Raw genomic sequence first — 17,730 nt, 5'->3', positions numbered from 1 at the left:
AAGGGACGCTATTAAGGGCCCAAAAGCAAGCTATTCCAATGGTTAGGAAAGATAGAAAATGTGGCAAAAGACCACCTTGGCTTAACCACGAGATCTTGCGTGACCTACAAAATAAAAAGGCGTCATATAAAAAATGGAAACTAGGTCAGATTACAAAGGACGAATATAGGCAAACAACACAGGAATGCAGGGGCAAGATTAGAAAGGCAAAGGCACAAAATGAGCTCAAACTAGCTATGGGAATAAAGGGAAACAAGAAGACTTTTTATCAATACATTAGAAGCAAGAGGAAGACCAAGGACAGGTTAGGCCCACTGCTCAGTGAGGAGGGGGAAACAGTAACGGGAGACTTGGAAATGGCAGAGATGCTTAATGACTTCTTTGTTTCAGTCTTCACTGAGAAGTCTGAAGGAATGTCTAACATAGTGAATGCTTACGGGAAGAGGGTAGGTTTAGAAGATAAAATAAAAAAAGAGCAAGTAAAAAATCACTTAGAAAAGTTAGATGCCTGCAAGTCACCAGGGCCTGATGAAATGCATCCTAGAATACTCAAGGAGTTAATAGAGGAGGTATCTGAGCCTCTAGCTATTATCTTTGGAAAGTCATGGGAGACGGGAGAGATTCCAGAGGACTGGAAGGGGGCAAATATAGACTCCATCTATAAAAAGGGGAATAAAAACAACCCAGGAAACTACAGTTCGTTTAACTTCTGTGCCAGGGAAGATAATGGAGCAGATAATTAAAGAAATCATCTGCAAACACTTGGAAGGTGGTAAGGTGATAGGGAATAGCCAGCATGGATTTGTAAAGAACAAATCGTGTCAAACTAATCTGATAGCATTCTTTGATAAGATAACGAGCCTAGTGGATAAGGGAGAAGCGGTGGATGTGATATACCTAGACTTTAGTAAGGCATTTGATACGGTCTCACCTGAGATTCTTATAGATAAGCTAGGAAAGTACAATTTAGATGGGGCTACTATAAGGTGGGTGCATAACTGGCTGGATAACCGTACTCAGAGAGTAGTTATTAATGGCTCCCAATCCTGCTGGAAAGGTATAACAAGTGGGGTTCCGTAGGGGTCTGTTTTGGGACCGGCTCTGTTCAATATCTTCAACGATTTAGATGTTGGCATAGAAAGTACACTTATTAAGTTTGCGGACGATACCAAACTGGGAGGGATTGCAACTGCTTTGGAGGACAGGGTCAAAATTCAAAACGATCTGGACAAATTGGAGAAATGGTCTGAGGTAAACAGGATGAAGTTCAATAAAGATAAATGCAAAGTGCTCCACTTAGGAAGGAACAATCAGTTTCACACATACAGAATGGGAGGAGACTGTCTAGGAAGGAGTATGGCAGAAAGAGATCTAGGGGTCATAGTAGACCACAAGCTTAATATGAGTCAACAGTGTGATACTGTTGCAAAAAAAGCAAACGTGATTCTGGGATGCATTAACAGGTGTGTTGTAAACAAGACACGAGAAGTCATTCTTCCACTTTACTCTGCGCTGGTTAGGCCTCAACTGGAGTATTGTGTCCAGTTCTGGGCAACGCATTTCAAGAAAGATGTGGAGAAATTGGAGAGGGTCCAGAGAAGAGCAACAAGAATGATTAAAGATCTTGAGAACATGACCTATGAAGGAAGGCTGAAAGAATTGGGTTTGTTTAGTTTGGAAAAGAGAAGACTGAGAGGGGACATGATAGCAGTTTTCAGGTATCTAAAAGGGTGTCATCAGGAGGAGGGAGAAAACTTGTTCACCTTAGCCTCCAATGATAGAACAAGAAGCAATGGGCTTAAACTGCAGCAAGGGAGATTTAGGTTGGACATTAGGAAAAAGTTCCTAACTGTCAGGGTAGTTAAACACTGGAACAGATTGCCTAGGGAAGTTGTGGAATCTCCATCTCTGGAGATATTTAAGAGTAGGTTAGATAAATGTCTATTAGGGATGGTCTAGACAGTATTTGGTCCTGCCATGAGGGCAGGGGACTGGACTCGATGACCTCTCGAGGTCCCTTCCAGTCCTTGAGTCTATGAGTCTATCTCACCAATACTTAGCAAAGGCTCAAGGTGCTTCATTGGTCACCATGAACTAAGTGTGGACTATCAGTTAACTCCAATTTTACATTCCATACTGCCCACTTGAAACCCATTCAGGTGAAGGGCTTGTATGGAACTTCAATTATCCCAGCCAGGACCAGCTCCAGGCACCAGATGAGAAGCACGTGCCTGGGGCAACACATTGTAAGGGGGGCATTCTGGCCAATCTTGGGGCAGCACACTCCGGCTGCCCTGCCGTGGTTCTTTTTTTTTTTTTTTTTTTTTGGTTGGCAGCCCGGTCCGCAGCTCTAGAGCCCCTGGCTGGCTCCCCACACACTGACAGTCCCAGCCCAGCAGGGGCACGGACCCTGGCCCAGGGGGCAGGAACTAGCCATCCCTGCCGCTCACCCTGCTGCTGGGCTTCCCAGGACGAGCCACTCCCCGCCGCCTGCACCGGCCTCTGCCTCCCGCGCCACTCTGAGCCCGGCCCTGCCGAGCCACCTTTAAAGCCCCCAGCCAGGAGAAGCACCCCAAGGCCGGAGAGGGGAGCCCCTCTCACGTGGCTGCGAGCGGGCTGCCGCACCACCCTTCACCCCCCTGCAAGCCACCTTGACCGCCCTCCATACGCTCCCTGTGGCCGTTTTTTTTTTTTTTGCTTGGAGCAGCAAAAAAGCTAGAGCCGGCCCTGATCCCAGCCCCGGGGCATAGTTAAAGACACAGGACCTGGGTATTTGCTTCATTGCCATGATTTCAGAGAGGACAAAGAAGTAAGGTTCCCAGCTGCAGCACGTTACACTTAGAGTCTCCAGCCCCACATAACATTAACAAAAAGACAGTCGCTGCCCCAAACAGCTTACAATCAAAGCGCGCACAGCACAGGGGTCAAGTGAAAGCGACTGCAGGCGCGTAGCTTAACAGGGTGCTAGCGGGGGAGACGAGTGTGAAGCAAGAAGCGAAAAGGAGTTATCGTGGATGGAGGAACAACGCAGACGCTAAGTGTTGTAAATTCAAACTAAGCGCTGCCGTCTTTAGATCAAACATTCAGTGCAGTGATGTTATCTTAGAGCGAGGCTCTGCGCTGAGGTGTGCATAAAACCAGCGCCTTCTATTCAGCCTTTCCCCTTGGCCGTGATCTGGCTGATCTTCCGACTTCAGTGCCAAAAATGAGTTGCACCCCACAGAGCCCACACAGCTAAGGATGAGGGAGCTGGATTCTGCACCTCCTCTTTGTGCCTAGCATGCTTTATCCTGCTCCTAACACACTGACATCCTTGCAAAGCTATTTAAGAAGACAGGGCTGGAGGGGCAGGATTTAAAGACAATGAACTTGCACAAGTTTTTCTAAGGGCATCACTGAGCCTACAGGAATGATCAGTAGTGATGCTCTGGGATGGAGAAAGAACCCAGCTTGACTCAGCTCCCAGGTTGAGTTCTCTGAGCTGCCAATTGGGAAGAAAAAACCCACCATCTTCTTATTAATGGAGCCCAGTTAAACTGGAAGTGCTGTGATGCAGTGAATGGGGCACCTCCCCATGTCATTCTGAGCATCACTTTCTGAGCCAAGCCCCATTTAAAAATGGTTGAGGAAGGAAGCACAATGTAGTGGGCAGAGCCTGGAGAGCAGGGATGAGGATCCAGATCTGGGTTCCTTTTCCAGATCTGCCAATAATTCAGTGAGACTTTGGGTGAGTCACTTAGCACCCTTATGTTAGAAAAAGCTCCATGGGTTCTTTATACCACAAGTGTTGATGACCTTGGTTTTCGGTCTCTAAAAAACCCCATTCCACTTGCCTAGTGCTTTGCTGGGAAACTGGTTCTGTGCTGACTTGCAAGGGAAAACACCACCGACTACACACAGATATCACTTCTTGCAGCACCTAAAGGTTATGTGAAGGTCTCTCCTCTGAGAACTGGCAATCCTGAGTGTAGCACCTAGATACCACAGTGGGTGGCAGATATTGAGTAGGTAGAGTTCATGGAGTCACAGCACCAGCTGATTAGTTGCAGAGAGAAGCCAGACTGTTCCCAAGCCCAGGTGCTTGCGCCATTTGTGTGGAGATGGAAAATGCCTTATGCTGCTGAACAGCATCTCCCCTCTGGCAAAGTAAGGAGCAGGCGTGACCATCTCTGAGATACCCTGTTCTCTTGCTCTGAGCCAATATAAAGCCTTGAAGGTAGGGCTGGTGCCAAACCTTACTAACGGCACAGAGCAGGAAGCTATTTGCAAAAGGATATTCCCCATCCTCAGAAGGAAAATGGAAAAAAGATGCTCACTGGTACTGGAGAGATAGACCTGCCCCTGGAATATGTACACAGTACTGGAGAATAGCACTCAGTTATTCCTGTTCTTGCCCCTTCAGAAGGTTGAGGATTCCTGGGCTACTGAGTACCTGATGGATGGCCGCAGGGTGGTGGGTGCTGCAGATTCATGTGCTCCTAGGGGGAAATCCTGGGGTATGTGAGCAAGCAGGGAAAAAGGAACCAAGATCCAAATGAGCAAATTTACTCCCAAGTGCCATTGCATGAGGGTCAGTGCAGCTACTGTCCATGAAGTTGGCCCAGTGTCACCTCAGGAGTCCCAGAGGCGACAAGTCATTTTCCAGGATGGCTTCATGTATATCTTTTGGGTATGGGAGTGGGCTGGCTGGCTGAGCTGTGGTTTGGCTTGAGTTGGAGTTGGCTGGGTTCTGCTACACTCAAGAGAAAGGGACAGGAAGGGCTCTGTATGCTAGAATCTCCCAGTGGGGGGGCGGGAACTGTACCTTGGAGAAGACGTGAGGTGCAGGCGGCTTGAATAGTGAGTCACAGCTGGATGGCTCAACTCGTTGGAAACACAAACCTGTGCATGCCTGGCAGACCTAATGGGGTGTTTATTGCCTCTGAATTTAGAGAGTTTGCATATTTTATTTTCCTATAATTTATTATCTACAGTAGAGTCCAGAAGCCCTGCTACATCAGATTATGTATTATTTTCTGATCAGTATGGAGCTCAGTTCTGTCTCACATCAATTCAAACCAGAAGTCAGACTAGTGTAATGGTGATGTGATGTGACTAGTGTAATGGCAACAGTTTCATATCACCATTAAATTGGTCTGACAACCCTCAGCAAATGGCACTGCAGTATAGATGTACCTTAGGATTACTCAGCAAGGATGCTGTTTGTAAGTAAAGGTATAAAAAGGGGTTACACGCTGCTTGACTTGATCCATCTTAAAGCTGTACTACCCTAAAAAAGGGGCACTGAAGATGAGCCATGGAAGTCGACTCTGCTCGTGACAATCGATTGGCAGTATCAAAGTATGTACTCCTGGGAGAATTCTGCACCACTGCGCATGTACAGAATTCATGTCCCCTGCAGACTTCTTTGTTTCCCCACAGAATAATAGATTCTGACAGGGAAGCAAAGGGAAACCATGAGAGAAGTTATGCGCTCCTCCCCAGCAGGGGTCCTGAGTGGGTATGTTGGTTTGGGTGTGACCGGTGTGGAGGGGCAGGCTGGCCCTTGAACTGTTGAGTTCAGCCTTGCTGCCAAGCCTGTGTCCAGGGGTAAGGCGGCTACTGTGTGATTCCCCATCTCCGTGCAGCCAGAGGGAAGCAGCCCGTGTGTGTGCCCCTTGCCCCCATCACTGCACATGGCCTGCAGATGCATGGGGCTGGCACAAGCAGCTATGGGGAAATTGCTGGGAGCCTTGGCCAGGGGCACCATTTAGGGAGGGTGGGGTTCATCTGCTGCCTCCTGGGTTTTGCACCAGGGATCTGCTCGCAGCGTACAGCCCAGGTGGGGTGCTTACCTGCAACACTGCTGTCATAAACAGATAGCTAAGGGTTAATGTCTCTTTCACCTGGAAAGGAGTAACCTGAAACACCTGACCAGAGGACCAATCAGGAAACAAGACTTTTTCAAATCTGGGTGGAGGGAAGTTTGTGTGTGAATCCTTTGTTTTTTGGTTTTCTGCCTGTACTCTCTCGGCTATGAGAGGATTTCTGTCTCTTGCTTTCTAATCTTCTGTTTCCAAGTTGTAAGTACAAATATAGTAAGGCAGTAAGGTTTATATTGTTTTCTTTTGTATTTACATGTGTGTAGTTGCTGGAGTGTTTTGAATTGTATTCTTTTTGAATAAGGCTGTTTATTCATATTTCTTTTAAGCAATTGACCCTGTATTTGCCACCTTAATACAGAGAGACCATTTTTATGTATTTTTTCTTTCTTTTTATATAAAGCTTTCTTTTTAAGACCTGTTGGAGTTTTTCTTTGGTGGGGAACTCCAGGGAATTGAGTCTGTAACTCACCAGGGAATTGGTGGGAGGAAGGAGTCAGGGGGGAAAATCTGTGTGTTAGTTTTACTAGCCTGACTTTGCATACCCTCTGGGTGAAGAGGGAAGTGCTTGTGTTTTCCAGGACTGGAAATAGAGAGGGTGGAATCCCTCTGTTTAGATTCACGGAGCTTGCTTCTGTGTATCTCTCCAGGAACCCAGGGAGGGAACGCCTGGAAGGGAGAAGGGAAGGGAAATGGTTTATTCCCCTTTGTTGTGAGACTCAAGGAATTTGGGTCTTGGGGTCCCCAGGAAAGGTTTTTGGGGGGGACCAGAGTGCCCCAAAACACTAATTTTTTGGGTGGTGGCAGCTTTACCAGGTCCAAGCTGGTAACTAAGTTTGGAGGTTTTCATGCTAACCCCCATATTTTGGACGCTAAGGTCCAAATCTGGGAATAGGTTATGACAACTGCACAGGCAGGTCCCTTTCTCCAGGAGCCAGGGTTCTCCAGCTGCAGCCACCAGTTTCCTCTGCTGCACAAAGGCCTCTGGGGGTGGGGCAGGCAAGGAAGGGCCAGTCAGGGTGGAGCACAGGGGTGCCCAGTGGTCATGGTGGACTGAGGAAGCACAGAGCCCCCAGACATGGGAGTGGGTATGAGTCAATCTCCAGGAGAAGGGAGAGATGAGGGCATAGGGTTGTGCCCTGAGGGAGGGAGCAGTGAGTATGGGAGGAGCAGCTGAGGGAGAATAGTCACTGGGGCAAGGATCCTGATGGAGGAGGAGCTGAAGAAGGGTGTGGGGCTAGGTGCAGCTAAGTGGGTCTTGGGATCTGTTTGCTCTCAGAGAAGCAGGGAGCATCCTCACCTCTCCCTGGGAAGAGACTGGGGACAGATCCCGCTCAGCTAATGCATTCTCTCAACTGGCTAATCTGCTCTCTTCCTTCCTTCCCCTCTCTCCTATTTGAGGGTAACTTTCACCTTGATCCTGCAGTGAGGACCCACGTGTGCGCAGGGGACTGCCCACCTAAAGTTCATATCTTCATCAGATATGATGAAGGCCTGTAGCGTGCGTACAGGCCTTCATGTAACTTGCACTAGCATGCAGTTTTGTTCGATAGTGATTAAAATGAGCAATTTAAAATGACATCCTACTTTAATGTTGTTTTGCTGTTTGGTCTTCTGTAATGTAATTTAAATGAAAATCGAGGATTATAACTGAAATGCACGATACTGGTTACCAAGTATTTGTAAGTTAATTTTCATGTGTTTATGTTTAGAAAATGCTCAACAGTTATTGTGACTTTTCTGTATTGTAGTTTAAATGAATTATTACTCAGAGTTCTGTATTAATATGACTAGTAAGGAATCTATTGGTCAAAAAACATTTCCTGAATCTTTTTTGGGTCTGTATAGTTACAGGCATATTTGCTGGCAGCTATTTTGGAACAAATTACCAAAATTGAAAGTGGTGTGATTATATTGTATTATATGCAGAATTTTACTGTGTTACATGCAGAATTTTATCGTATTATATGCAGAATTTTTAAATATTGTGTGCAGAATTCCCATAGGAGTAATATTAGTAAACCCCTCCAATATCCATTTGGTCCCAACATATCCAGGATATGCCAGTGACAGAAGGTATCCGAGCAATTTTCCTGAGTTCCTTTTCTCAGTAGATATCTGCAAACTGCAGCCCCATGAATTTACACATATGAATATCAATTTTTAAAGTCTGTACAGACTGCAGAGTAGGTTACTGTGATCACCCCCTTGAAAATATATGGCTCTGGGGAGAATATTCCTTTGTATCGACTTGGTTTTTTCCTTCACTTTTAGACTAAGCTCTGAAAAGAAACTCACAAGGCGAAAGCATTAGGAAGACTCACAAAAAGACCAATTACAAGGCAGAAGAAAGTAACTGACTTTAACCATAATTTTATTAAGGCTTAAATGTCTATCAGCCAGACGGGAGCCGGTCCTGTCATATGACAAACAGAGTGACATTGTGTGTAATGCAATGGCTTTTCTACAAGTTGTATGAGCAGAACGAGATCATCATCAGTTACTTACGCACTAACTCCAGCCCCTCTTTCCATTACTTACTGGTCTTCAGAACAGGTGACCTTTGTGCTCTCAGCACGGCTGGGAAATCGGAGGGAGTGGGGGCAGGAGAGGGGAGAAGTTAGGTAGCTTGCACAGATTCGATCACAAGGACTTCACGTGGCCCAGGACTGAATGGCTACTTGTCAAATATTGAAATGGTTTTAAATGACAGGGAAGCTAAACTCACAGTTCAAAAGGCACCTATGCTAACCACTGAGCTGTTGGAATGGTGGAGTGATGGTGCGTGACTGGATGGATGTCAGTTTCATATAAATACATTTTCCTTGTTAAAGAAGCATATGGCTTTATTATCCTTGTAACGCTTTGCTCTGGGACGATGCTCTCACCTCTCCGCTACTCTGTAAGCATGAGAAGACAAAGTCCTCTTCAGAATTACGTGCACTCATCTGGCAAGCTCTTTAAAGGACCACGTCCTTGTACTATTCAATACAGGCAAGTGGAACAGCAGCGGCTCCAGCTCTCCTTGGGGCCTTTCAGCCAGCCATTTCAATAGCAGCGCCCAAGAAGTTAAAAGTGGACCCTCAGCACCTCATGAGCGGAGACTGACCTTTTACAATTCATGCACAGTATCGTTAAGGACTTCTGCTTTTCAGCTAAGCAAGGACGACACAGGAGGTGGCCGCATGGAAGCTGGTACACTGGCTCCATTTTGAAATAAGAAGAAAATGTTCTATTACAGGAAGCGCATCCTTGAACTGGGCTGCTATTGTGCTCTGGAAAGTTGAAAGAAGAAAGTTTTGTCAATGTTAATGCAAGTCAGTTGATACTACAGCAACCCTGGCAATGTGGTACCTATTCCACACCTGAAACTCTGGCCCAAGAGGTTAGATGTAGGCTATAACCCCGATTCTGAGGTGAGGTGTTCCTACAAGCAGCTGGAGCTGCAAGCACTTGCATTATCTTGAGAATGGGCCCTGTTTTCCTTATAACGAGCTACCAAGCCCAAACTGCAAGGGTATTCCTCTCGCTTCCTAGCATTACTGCTCGGGAAGATTAGATCGAGGTGAAGTTTGGTACCACCAGTATTTTATTGAGGACGAAAGCTAGCAAAAGAATTCCCGCTTGTGTCTATGCTACAAATCCCCCCTCTTTTCAAACACTAGAATTGGAGTACTGTACTGTCTCTGTCAGACACTTGCACAAGAATCATACTCCACTATATGAAAGACTTAACGTATTTCCTTAAATACCACTTTGCTTTTCGTGCCCATAATCCCTAGAGTGGGCTATTCAGATTCCATCTCAATGGTGACAGCTTTAAAAGGTAAACTAAAAAGCTCAACAGTATCACACACTGCTGGGGAAAGCAGCTCAGATAGCTGCACACCCTATGGGAACTGCACGTGGTCCCCTATCTCCTCCGAGGGCACAAAGTAGCACCTAGCATCAGATTTCTGACACAGAAAATGGGCAACAGCTTCATTCAGCTGATGAGGAAGGATGGCCTAGAGGTCAGAGGTCTGACCTGAGATTCAGGAGATGCAGGTTCAATTCTCTGCTCTGGCACAGATTTCCTGCGTGACCTTGGGTAGATCACATAGTGCCTCTGTGCCTTGGTTCCCCATCTGTACAATGGGGATAATAGTAGCTTTGCCAGGGGGTTGGGAGAATAAAGTATTAAAGACTGGGAGGTACTCAGATGGTTATTGCTAAGTAAAATGTCTTAGGAGACACTTCGGGTAGATTTACAAACTACTCTTGAGGTCAAAGGGCAAAAATGTCAACAACAACAAAGTCATTGAACAATCCAACTTGTGGGAGTTCAGGGTTCTTGCTAAATTGTCTTAATGCAAACCCCACAGACTACCATTGCTATATTCCTTTTCTAGGGCTTCCGAATGCCAAAAGTGAAACCAAATCAGTTTGCTGCTTACCAGCTAGGGCATTTGCATTCCAGGAACTGCTGCAACCCCCCTCGCTATGCGGCTGCTGCTGGCCTTTTATCAGCCTAGCTGTAAATGATGGCCTAGAGCTGAGTGCAGAGGTCAAGGCAATGTCCAAGCTTTCGGACAGCTTCTGTTCATGAGAGACTGGACCTGCAGAGAGAAGCATGAGATCTAGAAATAGCCACGGGGAGCAGGGAAAGGAGAAGGCATCAAGGGACAAAACAAATGCTGCTTCGCTGTCAAACATATTTTTAATTTTGAAGAGATGATCTCAACATGAGACAGAGGCCCTTTTACTTCTCTTCGAAACAGTGCCTTAGGGCTTGATTAACACACGGCTGGTCACCTGCAAACTTGGGATACGGATACCTCGCCCAGCTGGGAAAGTGCTTTGAGATCTACGAAGGACAAGCCCAATATACATGCTACGATTTCTTTGTTTTTATTGCTTGGGACTTACGAAGAGGACTAAAGGAGTTAGGTGCCTGAATGCCATTGAAGTTTAGGCCCTGATCTTGCAAATGCTTATGTGCCTGCTTAAAGCCTGCACTTCAATGGCATTCAAGCATGTAACTCCCTTGAGCCCTTTTGAAAATCCCAGTCACCCTTTCTTTACTTCTGCATTTCGCTCAGCTTGGCCAGCTGATGCTAGACTGGTCAGTTTCACTTGCTGGTCTGCAGGCACTAGCTCAGTGCCATTGGTTTGGTTTCTAACGCTGATGGGGAATGTTTAACCCAAAAAGAAAATGCTGTTTTCATTTTTGTATGGATACCCCACCAGTCACATTACATTACCCCTCCATTTTGTACTTTTGTTTTGGCTCAGAGACATAAATCTGAACTGGGGACCTAAAGTAGAAGCCAGTGTCTTGTCATCAGGGCCCGAACCTTCTGGCTGCTTCGCAAGGTAGGGCAGCATTTTCTCCCTACATGGTTCCTTAGATCTAGTTTAGCTAAAGACCTTGTATGAGTAGACTGGCATTTATCCTGTGTGAACGTCTGTTTAATAAATCTCCCCGGGAAGATCCTTCAACTATGGTGCTCAGATACAGAGATGAAGGCTACAGCAGCTCAACAGATATGGGAATAAGATCCTTGGGGCAAGGATTCATTTACTGCGTATGCACACAGCACCTAGAACAATGGGGATCCAATCTCAGTTGAGGTCTCTAAGTGCTGCTGTAACACAAAATAAATCATCATGTTTGCTGAAGCCTGGCCTGAAATCAACAAGCCCCAAATTCTGGGAGACTTCAGATCTGAAGTGTTCACCTTTGGCTCACCTTTGATATTTTCACGTACCTGCTGTGGACAAACTTTCTCCATGCCACCTGCAGCCCAAAGCCTATTCGCTTTACCATAAGCCTTTGCAGAATGTTTTAAAGAAAATTCAACTCAGCTCTTCAGCGAGACAATCCTCCTGTGTTCAACAGACACTCATATGCTGGGTGCTAACATTGTTGTACATGGACCAGCCTACCTAAACTTCACTGCCTCAGTGACTCTCCACTTCTCTTCAAATTACCCCTGCCCACATAGTCTCTTCTCCCTTGGTTATTCAATTTCATTTACCTCTCTTTATCTGCGATGTTATTAAGTAACTCAGTAACTATCATTATGGCACACAACGAGTAAGAAAGAGGCAAAGCAAAACGGAGTTGTCTGCATATAAAGGGCTGTGTGTTCTGGAGCAAAGCCAAAGTGAGCCCAGGTTCAACACATTCTAGATATTTCTGCACAAGGAAGGAAATAAATATGCCAAGAAAAATTAATTCTTTACATAACTGAGCATGCTTGGAGATAGCAGGGCTATCATCCCCCTTGTGGTAAGCTGCTCGTTATAGGAGAGAGAGACCGAACGTACTACTTGGAGAATGAAAGAGCAGGAGCAGGAGGTCTCATTCTGGAGGGGCAGTCGCATTTGTCTTGTGCTTTAACCACAGAGCCATCCCGCCTCGCCCACCAGTGTAACTGGCTCAGCAGTCAAAAAGCTTGAGTGCGCTATCAATCCATGATCGTTGTTAGAGTATCCAGCACCCCACACCCAACTTACAGTGAAAGGGAGCCCGAGAGCCTGCCTACATGACAGCAAGTACACCCCAGCCAGAGAACCTGCTCACAACATGGCTCTCTCCTGGCTTGGTGTCAATGACAGCTTGTAGCACAGAAGGGATCTACGCTGTGTGTTAAAGCCTTAGCTGCTCAGTGGGACTGCTCACCAATCCAGGAGTGCAAGACAGGGCCCATAGCTGTGACATGACAGTTAGCAAATGATTCAGGAAGACGAGCTCACGCCCAATAGCTCTGCTCACGGACATTTTTCTAACAGCGTGAAAGCAATACCGAGGGGGAGAAGATACCAGTGTCAAACCCCCCTCCCCAGACACTGGCTACAGCCCACTTTTAGCAACTGTAAAGGCGTCTTCTTTGGAAATGTCCTCTCTGGTTTAATCACCCACAGCCCACGTGTAGTGCCGTCCCCTCCAGCCTTTCAAGTGCTGTCCCTTGGCCTCTAGCACTTCACTGTGGACACACACACACACACACGCACGCACGCAGAGTGCTATTTCTGCTATCCATTGGTTCCAGGGCTTTATGCTCGCTTGGCAGGGATGTCCACCAACACAAGCATTTAATGTTACTGACCAGTATCTGACAAGTGCTTCTAAAGCGGTGCTGTGTTAAGTAAGTGCCACTTGGGGGAGAATCAGGAGCGTAAGCAGAAGGGTCAGTAGGAGCACATTTGTGATTGCAGTAACCTGTGTGAGCAGCCCACACATGAGCCTACGAACCAGTTCACGCGGCGCAGGGAAGACATTTCAGGGTTCCCCCCCCCATTATGGGGACGACAGGCCAGCAAATTGTGCACCTGGGCTAGTAAAATCCCAATAATTTTTTTGCACAGGCTGCAAGAGAGATGATTTTCCAGCACAGCAAAACTTGTCAACGAACTGAAAATGATGGGGACAAAGGAAATAAAAGACTAATGGAAAAATTAAGTGATCTGAATCAATTATGGGCAAATAAACGGTGTAGATCAGGGGTTGGCAACCTTTCAGAAGTGGTGTGCAGAGTCTTCATTTATTCACTCTAATTTAAGGTTTCGCATGCCAATAATACATTTTAATGGTTTTAGAAGGTCTCTTTCTATAAGTCTATAGTATAGAACTAAACTATTGTATGTAAAGTAAATAAGGTTTTTAAAATGTTTAAGAAGCTTCATTTAAAATTAAATTAAAATGCAGAGCCCCCCGGACCGGTGGCCAGGACCCGGGCAGTGTGAGTGCCACTGAAAATCCGCTCGCGTGCCACCTTCGGCACGTGTGCCATAGGTTGCCTACCCCTAGTGTAGATTGACATAGGCAGAACAATGTGGTCAGGGACTGATCCCCCTCATAAAACAGAAGTAAAATCTGGCTATGAAAGAACAAACGTACTGGGTAGAGGAAAGGGGAAAATCAGACATGAATGACATGCTAAAACTATTTCCATAATGTCTGGCAGGAACAAAAGACAACAGCCTCAAAGAGCGCCCCTAGGTTTTGGTGTGAGAATATGCAGGAGATGTGAGGATTAACTGAAACCACATTTGGGATTATGTGTGAGACTTTGGTCCTGGGAAACCAGGAAGGTGAAGAAACCATGAGAATTAGGGAGACGAGATACCTGTCGAGCAGTCCATTTGAGCCAAATGCGAGTCACTCTCAGTTTTCATTTTTTTAGCACTGCTCTCTGAGGTAGTCATGGCTAGTAAGTTTGTGGTAGAAAAATAGGAGGGTTCTACGTGGTTGCTGTCATCAGGGCTATGCTCCATGCAGTCCATTTTCCTTTTCAGAGAGGACATGGTTAGGGAAGAAGGTGTGACCATCCCCAAGACCTGAGCCCTCCCGAGGAGGTTGGTGCCTGGAATGCTGTGCTGTAATAGGAAGTGGTCTATCCTCGCTTTTAGAGAGGGGTGGGGGAGGGGTTGGGAGTGTTGGCTAAACGCAACCCCAGTGAAAGGATCGCTGGGCACCCGACCCCAGGAAGCCTCACTCTGGTTGCATTTCTCCAAAGTGCTCTGGTCGATCACCTTGCCAGACGGCAGCAGCATTGGGAAGGGCATTATCTCCAGAGTGATAGGGTCCAAGAACTCTTCCGGGATATCGTGAACAACATCGACTAGCTTCTGGAGACTCTGCTGTTCACTGTTGGAGTTGCTTACGGGCACACACTCGCTTTCCATTGGTAACATGAAACTGGTAGTCTGGACACCCAAGCCCTGAGCCAGGCACTCAGAGGCCACTCGGAACACACTGTCCATCACTTCCTGCGGGCACGACTTGGCTGGCTGCCCCCAGACCTCTAGTCTTTTAATGCAAGGGAGGCCACCTCCTGCTACATGGGAGATGCAAATTTTTAAGTGCGATACATTGCTCAGTGAGGCAGGGCCTTTATTCCATAGGTCGTGAGATGCAGAACCAGGGTAGAAGACAGCTTCCATCTGATGGAAAGGAGGCCTTGGCTTGAAACCCCTGTGGCTGAACGTCACTTTGCTTTGATTTTTTAGAACGGCTTTGCCCACTAGGGTGAAAACGTCTTTGTCCGACACAGGCTGTCCGGTCAGACCTGAGAACTGAGACTCCGGGCTGTTCCAAGAGCTTTTGTTCAATGAGGTAGACGTGTAAATGTCCAGCCCCGTGAAATTCTGATACCCGCCCGATGAGATGTCTATGTTAATCCTGCAGATTTCTATGTTGAAGGGAAAGGAGAGAGTAACATGGACCGGGGGCTTGATGAAATATTCACTGCGAAAGCCCCGGTTTCTCTTTGCAAAGTCTTCAGAGATGAGGTTCTCCACTTCATAACCATCAGCAGAAATCTGTGTTTAAAGAGAAAGGAGAGGACACTGGGCTTGATTTGACCCAAAAGAGGAAAGTGAGTTTGCAACCACTGTTACAGTATTTGCGAGACAAAATGTAAATGAGGCATTAAATGATCAACTGTGAATAACAAAATTTAAAGGATGAGCTGTGCTCTCTTGATTTTATTCCCCAGAGCATGTGTGTCCCTGAGTTGTTATTCTAGGGGTGCTGGGCTCTGCAAACCCATTTGGTACAGTCGTGTTGCTCAAGATGTTAGAAGCACTCACCAATTATAACAGTGCCTCTTTAAGGAAATGAGAATTTAACTGAAAACATTTATTGTAAAGGATTTTGCCATAAATTCATTCTAGGCTAAAATATGGAAGAGAGGCTAAATTCAGCACTGGATTGGAGTCACAGACCAGCAATGTAATCAACCCTATCTAGAGAAGGGTTTTAAATGCCGTGTAAATAAATGTTGAGTTTTTCACAGGACAAAACCCAGGTTCTCTTGTTTTTGAGATGCAGTTTGGGGGCCGTGCCATTCAAAATAGCCTTTAAATAAGAACTAGATAATCTCTAAGGATTTCTGTGACTCCAAGAATCAAACACGAAAGCTCAACTCATTATAATAAATAGTTTGACACCTTGGAAAGAAAAATGGAAAAACGTTTCACATTTTACTGAGCCACAGGGAATTTTCTGGCAGGACAGAGAAAAAGGTATCTATCTATACCACTAAAATATTGACTATGTAAGCACTTGAATAATGCAAATATTACCACCTTTCATCTGAAGATCTCAGAACTAATTAACCCTCAGAACTCCCCTATGAGGTGTAACAGTGTTATGACACCAATTTTACAGAGGTTAACTGAAGCAGAGAGAGGATAGGGGCCATCTTTTTCAGAGTGACCTAAGTGCCCAACCTGAAATACCTTTGCAGTGATGAGCACCCACAACTCCAAACGAAGTCAACAGGAGTTGCAGGTGCTTGTACCACTTCCTAGCACAAGTGCTGGAGGAACCAACAATGAGCCGTGCTCCTCCTGACCTGCTGCTTACAAACAAGGAAGAATTGGTAGGGGAAGTGTAAGTGAGTGGCAATGTAGGCAGCAGTGACCATGAGGTAGTCAGGTTCAGGATCCTCACGAAAGGAAAAAAGGAGAGTAGCAGAAGACGGACGCTGGACTTCAGAGAAGCAGACACACTCCCTTAGGGAACTGATGGGCAGGATCCCTTGGGAGGCTAATGTGAGGGGGAAAGCAGTCCAGGAGAGCTGGCTGTATTTTAAAGAATCCTTATTGAGGGCACAGAAACAAACCATCCATATGCGCAGAAAGAACAGCAAATATGGCAGGCGAGCAGCTTTGCTTAACAGAAATCTTCAGTGAGCTTAAACTCAAAAAGAAAGCTTACAAGAAGTGGAAACTTGGATGGATGGCTATGGAGGAGTATAAAAATATTGCTAGAGCATTTAGGTGTGTGATCAGGAAGGTCAAGGCACTGGAATTGCAGCTAGCAAGGGATGTGAAGTGTAACAAGAAAGGTTTCTACAGGTATGTTAGCAACAAGAAGATGGTCAGGGAAAGTGTGGGACTGTTACTGAATGGGGCAGGCAACCTAGTGACAGATGATGTGGAAAAAGCTGAAATACTCAATGCTTTTTTTTGCCTCAGTCTTCACAGACAACATCAGCTCCCAGACTGCTGCACTGGGCAGCACAGTATGGGGAGGAAGTGAGCAGCCCTCAGTGGTGAAAGAACAGGTTAAGGACTTTTTAGAAAAGCTGGACATGCACAAGTCCATGGGTCCAGATCTAATGCATCCAAGGGTGCTGAGGGAGTTGGCTGATGTGATAGCAGAGCCACTGGCCATCATCTTTGAAAATCTGTGACGACTGGGGGATGTCCTGGATGATTGGGAAAAAGGCAAATATAGTGCCCATATTTTAAAAAGGGAAGAAAGAGAACCTGGGGAACTACAGACCGGTCAGTCTCACTTCAGTCCCCGGCAAAATCGTGGAGCAGGTCCTCAAGGAATCCATTTTGAAGCACTTGGAGAAGAGGAAGGTGATCAGGAACAGTCAACATGGATTCACCAAGGGCAAATCATGCCTGACCAACCTGATTGCCTTCTATGATGAGATAACCGGCTCTGTGAATATGGGAAAAGCAGTGGATATCTTGACTTTAGCAAAGCTTTTGATACGGTCTGCCACAGTATTCTTGCCAGCAAGTTAAAGAAGTATGGGCTGGATGAATGGACTATAAGGTGGATATAAAGCTGGCTAGATTTTCAGGCTCAACGGGTAGTGATCAATGGCTTGATGTCTACTTGGCAGCTGCTATCAAGTGGAGTGCCCCGGGGTCAGTCCTGGGGCCGGTTTTGTTCAATATCTTCATTAATGATCTGGATGATGGGATGGATTTCACCCTCAGCAAGTTTCCAAATGACACTAAGCTGGGGGGAGAGGTAGATACGCTGGAGGGTAGGGATAGGGTCCAGAGTGACCTAGACAAATTGGAGGATTGGGCCTAAAGAAATCTGATGAGGTTCAATAAGGACAAGTGCAGA

At 46.2% G+C, this 17,730-nt stretch overlaps 1 protein-coding gene across 2 annotated transcripts in view; it reads right to left on the bottom strand.

The window, feature by feature from the left end:
• Positions 1-8,218: 8,218 nt before the first annotated feature.
• Positions 8,219-17,730, bottom strand: part of UBOX5 (U-box domain containing 5) — a 30,667-nt gene continuing 21,155 nt past the window's right edge. For both annotated transcript variants that reach the window (XM_030563412.1, XM_030563411.1), the window contains exons 3-5: positions 13,976-15,170; positions 10,298-10,459; positions 8,219-9,136 (exon numbers count right to left, since the gene is read on the bottom strand). In XM_030563412.1, the coding sequence (XP_030419272.1) occupies positions 8,931-9,136; positions 10,298-10,459; positions 13,976-15,170 (1,563 nt within the window). In that variant the 3' untranslated portion in view covers positions 8,219-8,930. The remainder of the gene's footprint in view (positions 9,137-10,297; positions 10,460-13,975; positions 15,171-17,730) is intronic.

The sequence above is a fragment of the Gopherus evgoodei genome, chromosome 5 (assembly GCF_007399415.2).
Source record: "Gopherus evgoodei ecotype Sinaloan lineage chromosome 5, rGopEvg1_v1.p, whole genome shotgun sequence".
NCBI lineage: Eukaryota > Metazoa > Chordata > Testudines > Testudinidae > Gopherus > Gopherus evgoodei.
Note: the sequence above shows the minus strand (reverse complement) of the source record. Positions and strands in the feature narration are given on the sequence as shown.